This window comes from Sturnus vulgaris, unplaced genomic scaffold (assembly GCF_052056855.1).
Source record: "Sturnus vulgaris isolate bStuVul1 unplaced genomic scaffold, bStuVul1.hap1 Scaffold_455, whole genome shotgun sequence".
Classification (NCBI taxonomy): domain Eukaryota; kingdom Metazoa; phylum Chordata; class Aves; order Passeriformes; family Sturnidae; genus Sturnus; species Sturnus vulgaris.
Window position 1 is genome coordinate 97,017 of NW_028276478.1, and position 11,002 is coordinate 108,018.

Below are 11,002 nucleotides of genomic sequence, written 5' to 3' on the forward strand. Positions count from 1 at the left end.
TTGCCATTACTTTTCCATTTATTATTGTGACAGATTTTTACAAAGGATTTTAACAAGCAGATTTCTGGAGTTCTTAATGGGGTTGAAAGAATAGCCTATGCATGTCATTGTACATGCATGGTGGAATGATGAACATAAATCACATACCCCCCCACACACACAGAGAAAACAAGGCACTGGTAAGACTCTACAAGTAATAAATGACCGAGAGGTTGTTGATACAATAAAAACTGAGCTTCTAGTGTCAGCAGCCATCTCCAGAGCCTAAAGCTGTGCGTGGCTCTGGGGCTCTCTGTCCCTCTTTCCGTAGGTGTTGGAGCCCACGTTGGTGGGCGGGTAAAGGGCCCCGGCGCTGCCGCTGGAGCGCACCAGGAAATCGGCCAAGCGCTGCGTCACACACGTGGCCGTGTTGCATCTCCTCTTCTCCAGCTGGTGACTGCCAAGGTGAAACAAAGACAGCCAGCAGTCAGTCAAACAATGAGCCATCGAGTGTGCCACTTCTCATAGTCATTTGAGCTCTGCTAATGTGGGAGTTCTTTTAATATGTGCACAAATACAGGAACATTAGAATCTTCCCACCACCTACTTTGTTCCTGAAAAAAATCCTTGTGCTGGGTGCTATTATCAGTTTTAATGATGGAGGTTATTCAAATGCAGAGACATGAACTGTCATATGTCGTTTTTATTGATATCCTGCACAGCAGTTTATGACATTTAGAAGACCTGTAATGATAGTATAGGTGAGACACAAAGTGAAAGCAATGATTAAATGTTTAACTTTCAGCTGAACTTCTAAATCTATTTAGAGCTCTTGCTGATATCATGAGGATTACTAACATAATGATGATCACTAACATTTATTCAGTTCTCATGTTTTCACAGAATTACATCCTGCTCTCACTGAAGTGAGTGGTAATATTCCAGTCCACAGCAAGTGGATTAAACCCAAAGACTCTTTCTCCCATCTGCACCACATATCATGAGAAGTAGCAGGCATTGCCAGCTTCTGCCAACTGCAGAATCACTTAGGATGGTCTTTTGCTCTGTCTCTCTTCCCACTTAGCTCTGACTAAACAGAGGTTTCATCTAAAAGAAAAACCTGCCACATCTCTTTTGAAACACCAGCAAATTGAAAGTTCTGTTGTGGTGAGAGAAAATCCTTTGCTGAATGATACTTTAAAGAGTGTCCGAGGAAGGATCCGTATCTAGAAATAACATTTTATGATCTGAACCGACAGATCATTTACAGAACTCCACGTAAAACCTATGTAGCACGAGGGGTTTTTTTAAATTGCAATGTAATGGTTAGCTTGGGTTTTCAGACTTGTTTCTTAGATTACTGTGTTCTTCCTTCAAACAGAAATACTTGCTCGCAGAGATTGCCTACTGAGTTGTTGCATATTTTCTTGGACTTCTTCATGCTGATATGGCATGAATTAGATATCACTTTGTGGCGAAAATTTACTGTGAAGAGCAGCTATATCCCAGTTTCAAACTCTGAGCAGTTACCAATGTGTTCCTTTGCTTACTGATTATTAAATCTATCATCTAAAATGTCATATAACCTTTTGAAGTTATTTGTATTGATCTAATAATACAAGAGGAAAGGCAGCTATGAAAGGAATGTCTGTCTTATACAGGTTCTTGATTAGTAGATAGGCAGCAGTTCTTAAGCAATTAATATTTTAAATGTGTAATTGCATTACAAGAAAATTGTTGCATAGGGCTTTATATAACCTCCCATTGACTTTCATGGATATTTCTTTTGGTTTTATTCAAGTCCTTACCACACAAGGTTCAAATAGCAACTGGTTCTCACAGAGGTCCTGAAATTGAATTTATAAATAACAATATATTTCAGACAAGTGAAATTCTCTCAGAATCAATTTCTTCTTTTCCTTCTTCTTATGATTAATATTTAATTATGTGATTTTAAAATTGCTTAATTACTGAAAGCATTTTTACCATAAAATAATTCCATTCCAGTAGAGCTGCAGTATTATTAAGAAGGGTATGTTTTCTTTTCTTTCCCCCCCAGGCTTGGAAATCTGATGAACTTTTTAAAAAGGAAGGCGCTTGCAAAATGCACCTTTCTTCACAAGGTAATGTAGAGTTTGCAGCCTCTTTAATTTAAGAAAGTTTATAATCGTAAAATGATCAAATGATTTGAAACAAAGTCCCTGGATTTCACTTTCGACCCTAAATGCTTTGATCTTTTTGTTACAGAAAAGCTGATCTTTATGCTTATAGGAAAGCTCTGTTTAGTAGAAGGATATTTTAATATCTTTTTTTTTTTTTTTTTCCTGAGGAAAAAAAGCAGAAGCAAAGTCTCTCAAATAGCAGGATATCACTGGAACAAAGTTTGCTTCATGATTCAATCTGATATGGCTGGAAGAAACAAGGAAAATCAATACCTTTTTGTCTTTGCTGCTGGTTGTTCTGGCATTTCCTCACTGAGTCCTGAGAGTGTATTGTGTGACATTACAGGCAACATCCATCCTTGTCTCTTGGAAGTACCATCAGATAGATCATCAGCCAGAGACAGTAATCTCTGAACAACAATAAAACAGTGAGCTTGAATAACTCTATTTTTATATTATTTAAGACATGAAAGCAAAAGCAACTCATGCAATAATCTGAACACCTTTTTCCCTAAAAAGAAATAAACATGATTATTTGTCACTCACCCCTCAATAGGTGTAGCTTCCAAACAGCTCAGAGTGACAGAAAGTGCAATGAAGAAAACTGACAACTTCAGGTTGTGCATCTTCCCTTCCAAACTTTCTGAAAAGAACAGTGATTCAAAACTGAAAGCTAACCCAAATACTCTTCAGCACATCCTATCACCGATGCCCATTCTGTCCTAAATCAAGAGCAATTAGTCTTTTTCACAAGCTAGAGTGAGAAAAATGATCCCTTCAAGTTTAGTGACACAATTCAGTTTCAGAAATATGGCTCTCAGCAGTAAATGCTCATTTTCCATCCAGTAGTTTCAATCCTATCCCTTATCTCTGATTTGCGTTTCCTGACATATCCCAGTCTCAAATTCTGGTCCCCAGTGCAGTTTACTTTAAAGCTGTCTTAGTCTTTTCCTGAAAAAATGCTCTTGATTAATAATAGGGGATATAGAGCTTTTCTAAAGGCGCATCTTTTGCACTGCAGGGAAAGTAAGAAAAAAGGCAAAGTATTTACCTTTTTGTGGTCACAGATCTAACTGGAGAAGCCAGCAAGCCCTCTTGGTTAGCAGGAAGTGTGCATGCAACAATTCCACGCTTGCATCTGGCTCTGGAGTATCCTTCTCCCTCTTCCTTTCTGGCAAGTCTCACGACTCTTATATATCCTCGACACCTTTCTCAGCTCTGACATCAGGCAGCACAGAGAGACTGTCGTTAATTCCAATCCCTACAGACAGAAAGTGCCCCAGAGAGGAGCAGAGGCAGGTGGGTCATTATTGCACTAGTACATCAGTAAATATTCTCCTGCTGTATGCAGAATGCCCTCGTGAAGGTACTGCAAGAGCATATTGCACATCAGAAATGTAGCCTCAATTTTACAGCTCTGATAAGCTGCTGTGGTTATATTCCCTGTGGGTGTTTTCGTGGGCTAAATAAGGTAACAAAAGTCACAAAGAAAGCCAGAGCAAATGAAACGCCAGGCCACTGGTAATTGAAATACAAGAAAACATGTCTTAGAAAAGATGGAAAAGTTAAAGTTGTGGAGGTTTGCTGTACAATATAGATAGAAAGCAAAGGTATCTGAAGGGATAAAAGCTGTATGATGAATAAGAAAAGAGTGAAAGTTATTTAAATTGACAGATAGAGTTCTCATTCAGGGTAACACGGTAGAAATCATGCACATTTTCCAGTCAAGTTTAAATGTCAATGAAAATTCTGTCGCTATGAATGTAAAATCTCATATTTTAAAAACCAGGTGGATTTGTCATGAGTGAAAATTGAGTCAATTAATGCTTTTCAGAAGGCAAAGACTAGGATTAAAAAGCCAGGAAATGTCAGAAAAGCCAGAAAACGTGCAAATTTATTTCTCTAGTATGCATAAAGTATGGTTGAGGGAAAAATGTACAGCTTTTAATAGACTAAATCCAGTGTTGACGAAATATCTAATTGCAGATTTCCAAGGATACAGATTAGAACCATTAACCTCTGATTTCAGTGGAAATTAGGCAAATCACTTCCCCCTCCCTCTCCCCCCTCCAGAAGTGTGAGAGCTGGAATCCTTCTGCAGTCGACTTAATTTTCTTTTCCTCCTCTCTTTTAGGACAGGAAGAATCACGACTCTCCTGGCATCTTTGCCAAGAGCTGTGGTGTTTGATCAGCCAAAGCCCAGAGGCTTCAGCACCAGAGGTCTGAGCCTGGAGGGCTCCTGGTGCTGCCCGTGCTGTGGGCTATGTCAGAGGATGCAGGGTTCCTCTTTGCCTCCCTGCTGGGATTAACTGCCATGGGAATGTGGGATCTGGGTGAAACTCCAGCTCTCCTGGTGTTCAGGGGAGCAAGGTCTGAGGGACTCCTCTCTGGGGATGTGCGGTGAAGGACTGAATAGTGTGGAAGGAGAGTATTTATAAACTGTATCACTGTTTCTCCCAAAATTGGGGTGGAGCACTGATGGGGGCGGTTGGGTTTGGTCTGGGCCTGTTATTCTTTGTGCAATTTTTAAATTCTCTTGTATGATTTACTGTCCGGTATCTTTCTAACAAAAGCTGACATAAATTTAGATTAAGGATTAGAACTTGGGTCCATTCATTGCAAACATTTGACAAGGCTGGAGGACTGGGGTGGTGACTGCTCTCAGGAAAGGTTACTTATTAATACTGTGTCAGATTTCCCGCAGTGACTGTCAGGCCTGCATGGCTGTGAGTTCGTGCTCTTCTCACTGGGGAAATAAGTTCAGCAAAATTAGAAATTTTAGAAAAATCCAGCCAAAAATTCCACCTCTGTACCCCCTAAGTTTTCCCAGTTTTTCCCAGCTAGGAGCTGCACAGAAGTCAGGCAGGGGAAGTGACAACAGGGAACAGCTGAAAAATTCAAAGGCACAAAGAGGAAAGGGGAAAGGTTTCAGAAAACAATTCTATGGTCTAAGAATAATTTCTGATTCCCTACTGAGAAAAACACGAACTCACAGCCATTCAGGCCTGACAGTCCCCTGCAGTGAGAGCTCAGCACACATCCACAGAGGCAAGTCCAGCATCTTAAATGAAAAAATAAAAATAAAAACCAGAAGAAAAAGGTGATTTCTTTTGCTTCAGAGTTATTTCAAGTTCTTAAAGCCCAAGCAACATTTGCTCTTGATTTTGGTTGGGTGAATCATGAGCAGTGGGCACGGGTCATGCCATTCATTGAGCAGAAAACCCGGGGTCATTTAGAGGGGACACAAGAACTGTTTGTGTAGCGACCTCCGGCTGCAGAGGGGCAGGAGAAAGGCCAAGGGAGCTCCCTGGGGCCACCAGGGCCTGTGGGGAACAGAATGGACGCTTGGATGACCAGTGGAGGTGAGGAGTGGATCTGAGTTCATCTACAGGGAAATAAGGAGGGGATACTCTGGAGTGAAAAGCTGAGGTGATGAGTTCACCCACCTGGGCACGAGTTGTGTTTGCACAAAGTGGGAACAGAGGTGAAGGTCAATCCAAAGTCGATCCTGCTTGACCTCTGAATTCCAGGATAAGTTTTACAAGCTGCCAAATGAGGGAGTAAAAATACACAAAAATGAAACCGAGAGCATTCATGAGGTTCCTGGGAGTCCATTACAGTGTTGTCATAGAATTCTTAATGAGTTTTGAGCTTTTAATGACAACAATTCAGTACTTTCTTTGGATTAATCACTGTGTAGGATTTGGGGTTTATCTGGATTTTAAAGGCGTCGTGGTGGCCCTGACACTGCTCAGGAGCTGGTAGGAAAAGCAGGGTCAGAGCTCCTGGCAGGCACAGGGTGTTTTTCCCAGAGTGGACTGTGGAGGAATTGTTTGGGACTTGGATTGTCCCTCTGGGTGATGCCAGTTGCTGTGATTTGTGTAATTCCATACATTTAACTCCCAATACTTCCCAGCCCAGGGGCTTGAGCTGACAGGGCAGCACACAGATTGTTCTCTGTGCTGTGCCCCGATTTGGGGTTCGCAGTCAGCTTTGCTAGCTCCCGTGAATTATGCCCATAGCCCCGAATTCCCTGCTCAATTCCCACTGCCATAACCTCACAGCGCCTCATGGAGTGGGGATATACTGTGGCAGGAAGCTCAGCAGCATCGGCACGGGGACAGGTGTATATTCCAAAGAATTTGCTGTTTCAAACCCTCATCCCCCAGCCCCGCCGATGTCCCTGGGGGGCACTTGACAGAGTTACCTGGATTTCAGCTGATTTCACCCCCCCGAGCTCGGGCTCCAGGTGATCTTTTCAAGCAGGAGAAGGCAGGGGCCGGAGGCGCTCCTGGCCCGTGCCGAGGCAGTCCCTGGGGCCACGAGAGGACATCTCTCCCTGCAGAATTTCAGTTCTTTCCAGAGCCTCAGCAGTGACAGAGGAAAAAGAGGAAGATGAGGAGGAGGAAGAAGGGGGAGAGGGTTTGAGAGGAGGGGAAGCCCAAATCCGTGCTGTGTGCGGAGCTCCGACAGCACGCTGCAGCCCGCAGCTCAGTGTGAGCACGGGGCAGAGGAGGCGATTTCTGGGCATTCAATCACCCTGAGGCGGGCCCGGCACCGCCCCTGCAGCACCGTCCCCAGCACAGCTCGGTACCGCTCCGGGATCACCCGGCCCCGCCCCCGGTGCCGCCTGGGACCACTGGGGACCGCCCCTAAAGCACCGCCCCGGCCCCGCCCGGTCCCGTCCCCGGGACCTCCGTGCCCCGCCTCGCCAAGCCCCGGCTCCGCCCCGAGCCTGCCCGGACTGCGCCGGCACCATCGCTGGCGGCCCCGCCCCTCTTCCCCGGGCCGAAGCGGGCTGAAGGAGATGTCCGCACGATTGGAAACGCCGCCGAAAATCGCACCCGTGGGATCGGTGTCGGCGTCGTGCGCAGGCATCCCACTAGAGCGAGCGGGCTCCTTGCTGTGCCACCCTCCTTTTGCAGCCAGAGTTAGAAGGACGGGGGAGCGACACCCGAGCCGCCATCTTGGGAGAGGCAGGCGCGCAGTACCGCGCTCTGCCCACAGGGTGGCGCTTGGGAGACAGGCAAGGGATGGAATCAAGGAGTGTCCCAATCCTTGAGAAAATCCCCCGGAATGAACGCCCTAAAAAACCCCGACCAGAACTGAGAAACCTTTTCCCGCCATTTTTCATTGATTTTTTTCCCCATTTCTCTCAGATTTTTTCCTCAATTTTTCAAGCATTTTTTCCCGCAATTTTCGTGGATTTTTTCCTGATTTTTCCCCATTTCTCACTAATTTTTTCCCCCATTTCTCACTGATTTTTACCCCCCATTTCTCACTGGTTTTTACCCCCCATTTCTGACTGATTTTTCCCCATTTCTCACTGGGTTTTTCCCCATTTCTCACTGATTTTCCCCCCATTTTTCATGGATTTTTTCCCCTATTTTTCGTGGATTTTTTCCCCATTTTTCCCCGTCTCTCACAGATTTTTCCCCCCATTTCTCATGGATGTTTCCCCCAATTTTCATGGATATTTCCCGATTTATATATATAAATCATCTATTTTTTAATATTTAATTTATATTCATAATCTATACATATTTCATATATTCAGTTTAATTGCTATTCTATTTATCATACATACAATATTATTTTATTATTCATTATATACATAGATTTATATTACTAATGTTATTTCTATTTTATCTATATCCATATATATTTGTAGGTTCATAGTTTTTAATATTATTTATTTAAAAGCTCTGCCTCTAACCAAATAGAAACAAAAAACTCGATTATTTTAAATTATATTTGAATATATTTTTCTATTTAGTTTTCATATTTATATCTGTAGATTTATATGTCTATATTGTGTATTCTATATTTATATACTATTTAATGTATTTTTTACTAGTATATTAATATACTATATGCTATTTACATTCTATTATAAATACTATTTAATATAACATATTAAAATCGATAAATTATTTATATTACATACTACATACATGTGTGATAAATGTGATTCGTGCTAATTAAGTTGTAACTATATTTACAAAATTGTATTTAGATCAATAGAAGACAATTGTTACAGAGTGAGAAGGGGGAGATGGGTGAGACAGGATAAAAGACATCTTACAGAGGTTGGGAGTCAAAGAAGGAGGTTAGAAGAAAATCAGATAAGAATAGTCAAAGGACGAAGGTCTGATAAGCGGCATCTAGAAATACAGCTTCAACCTTGAAGCTGTCAAAAATGGAATGATCCCAAGCATGGGACTTAATTAAAGTCATGTTATGGAAAACATCTGCTCAGTCACACAGGGCGCCTGCGCTACCTGCAGGTCACACCTCGGTCACTGATGAAGATGATGGACCTTCACGGGAAATAAGACCCTTAAAAAGATAAGAGACCCCCTAACCCATTAGTAGAGCATGCGCCGTGCAGTATAGTTACGTAGATCTTAGGAATAGAAACTAGGAGGAGCTTTCTAGAAACTTTTGTAGCCTATAGTATATAAGTGGGATTGTTAGCCCGAATGCTTTGATACGTGAGGAATGGCGAGCCACTCCCCGTATCCCCGGTCGGAGGGGGGCCCCTCCCCGGTCGGTTTTGCTTATGCTTTATATGAACCTCAATTATACTAAATTACTTACTGCCAAAATTTGTATATTCTTAAATATATACACTTTGATTGTATTCATTTTGTTACTATTAAAAACTTACTATTAAATTTAATCTTGTTGCTTGATAAATTGGGAAAAATAGAACATCATTCATAACACATGTATTTTATATTTATATTTATTTCTATATATTTATACTTACATATATATATGCATATATAGTTATAATAATTTTATGTCAGTATCGATTTTTGCATATTTGTATATTTTTGCCTATATTATTTATATTATTTATTAAAAACCCTCCTCTAACCAAATAAAAAACAATAAAACATTCCTTTTAAAGTCTAAATATTTATATATTTCTATTTTCATAACAGAATATAATGTAATGTAATATATTTATATATTGGTTTCTTTTATTTGCTTCTATATTTTTATTCTTTATCTTTTCTATTTACAGTATCTATAAAAAAACCCTACCTCTATCCAAACACAAACCAATAAAACATTCCTTTTAGACTATATTTAGCTGTTTTTTAAGGTTCTGTTTTTCATGCATTCTACACCCACCCCTCCCTCTCAATGTTCTGGCACCCACCATGACCCCCCCCATGCCCGACTCACCTGCTCCTCCAGCGCAGCCCGGCTCCCTCTCCCAGGGACCTTGGGGTGCCCCAAACCACGTCGGAGCCCCCCTCAGCCTTTTTTCCTCACCCCAAAGAAGGCACAGAACGACTCCAACTGCCCTGGACAGCAGCAGGGCACTTGACTGCAACCCCTCCCATGTGTCCATCCCACAGAAAGTGACTCTGCTGACACCAGAAAAGGGAGGGCAACCCCCACAAGGGCTGAAGTTCCTCCCCAGCCCTGCAGACACAGGGGACAAGGGGCAGAAAGGAGGAGGGGCAGCAGAGAGGACAAGGGAAGAAAATCAACATCAAGGTGCACGATGAAATGGAACCCCCCCTAAAAAAAAAAAAAAAAAGAAGAAGAAAAATGAAAACGAAAAATAACCAAAAAACGAAAAGAAACCCCTGGCATGCTGGATGGGCAGCACAAGAGGGAGGGATTAAAAATGAACAGGGACAGTGTCCTGGTTTTGGGCAAATTTGGGGGAAAACCTCCAGAAGGAGCCCCCAGACAGCAAACCCCACGACTCCTCCCCCCCACCCCACCGGGTTCGGGAAGACTTTCCTCGGAGAAGAGTGGGAGAAAAAAACCTCTTTATTTAACAAGCAAGACACTCCCCAGCACAGGGAAAAAAGACAACACCAGCTGACAAAAAACTCTTTCACCGTTCTGAAGGGATGACGAGTTCAGTCTCTCTGGCGAGTGGTCGCCCAGTTATCAGTCTCTGGCGCTTGGGAATGGCTGCTGCAGGTGACAGAGTGTAGACTCCCGGTGTTTCTTGGGGTTTCCCAGGTCCCCGTCCGGAACAGGTTCAGATGGTATCCAGGAGAGGGAGGGGACGGGGTGGAAGAGAAAACAGTCCAGGGAAAAAGTTGGACTGCCTAGCTGAACTAACTAATAAGAAAAAAGCAAGGGCAGAGCGAAGGAAAGAAAAAGAGGCAGAAGCGAGCAAGCAGGCAAGCAAGCAAGCAGGCAAGCAAGCAAACCGAGCTAAAACCTCTCCTAAACATAGACCATGGGGGAGGTGAGCCGGCTGATAACAAGACAAAACAAAGCTTCACTCTCAGAGTCAGTCCTGGAAGCACAGGACATAATACCAAACATAATCAGGACACATGATTGGAGATAGAAACACCATAACATCACCCTAGGACAGACAGTGACCGGGACACAAGGATCCCACGGGAAACAACGGCACAGGGAGCACCACAGAGGCACAGAGAAGGACGGAGAAAAGACAGAGAGTGCCAAACACACAGCAAGGACTGAGGGGTACCATGACAAAGAGGGAACCCAGGAGCCAGAGAGGAAGCGAGCACAGCCCGTGCGGGGCGGGCAAAGACGGGCAAGGAGCAGCACAGGCAGGGAGACAGAGAGGCACGGCCAGCAGGACAGAGGCTCACCAGGAGAGGGGCACAGGAAGGGAGGAGCACCGGGCAGCGCTCCTTTAGGACAAGAATATTCACACACACAAGCAATTCCCTCATTTGCACCTCATTCTTATTTCACACACCGTCCCCCCCGTCCCCCCCCTCCCCCCAATAAAAAATTCAGCTCATAGCACAGGCAGCTCTGGCTTTTCCCTGCACAGTATTTCTACCAGGGACCTGGGCACAGCACGCGGTCGCGAGTCACCTGAATCAATCCTGATTTAACAT

The 11,002-nt window shown here is 43.4% G+C and overlaps 1 protein-coding gene and 1 long non-coding RNA gene across 4 annotated transcripts; one reads left to right on the forward strand and one right to left on the reverse strand.

Moving 5' to 3' along the window:
- LOC148217697 (islet amyloid polypeptide-like) lies at positions 1–6,793 on the reverse strand. Of its 3 annotated transcripts, none has more exons than XM_088158510.1 (6): positions 6,349–6,793; positions 5,588–5,686; positions 3,193–3,402; positions 2,688–2,784; positions 2,415–2,549; positions 1–436 (listed from the first exon to the last, which is right to left on the reverse strand). In XM_088158510.1, the coding sequence occupies exons 4-6, from the start codon at positions 2,765–2,767 to the stop codon at positions 265–267; spliced, it is 387 nt and encodes a 128-aa protein (XP_088014636.1). In that variant the 5' UTR covers positions 2,768–2,784; positions 3,193–3,402; positions 5,588–5,686; positions 6,349–6,793; the 3' UTR covers positions 1–264. The 3 variants fall into 3 exon arrangements, 1 of the variants encoding a protein (XP_088014636.1); XR_015800847.1 differs by lacking the exon at positions 1–436 and adding an exon at positions 461–723 and having other exon boundaries at positions 2,415–2,551; XR_015800846.1 differs by lacking the exon at positions 1–436 and adding an exon at positions 1,714–1,826 and having other exon boundaries at positions 2,415–2,551.
- Positions 326–2,583, forward strand: LOC148217698 (uncharacterized). Its single transcript, XR_015800848.1, has 2 exons — positions 326–465; positions 2,039–2,583. It is a non-coding gene; the product is annotated as an uncharacterized LOC148217698 (long non-coding RNA).
- Positions 6,794–11,002: the final 4,209 nt, after the last annotated feature.

Coding starts and splice junctions, on each gene's coding strand:
- LOC148217697 (XM_088158510.1), bottom strand. CDS start 2,767: ATGCACAACCTGAAGTTGTCAGTTTTCTTCATTGCACTTTCTGTCACT. Junction 2,550..2,687: donor GAAGCTACACCTATTGAGGG/GTGAGTGACAAA, acceptor TGTTGTTCAGAG/ATTACTGTCTCTGGCTGATG. Junction 437..2,414: donor CCAGCAGCAAAGACAAAAAG/GTATTGATTTTC, acceptor TCACCTTGGCAG/TCACCAGCTGGAGAAGAGGA.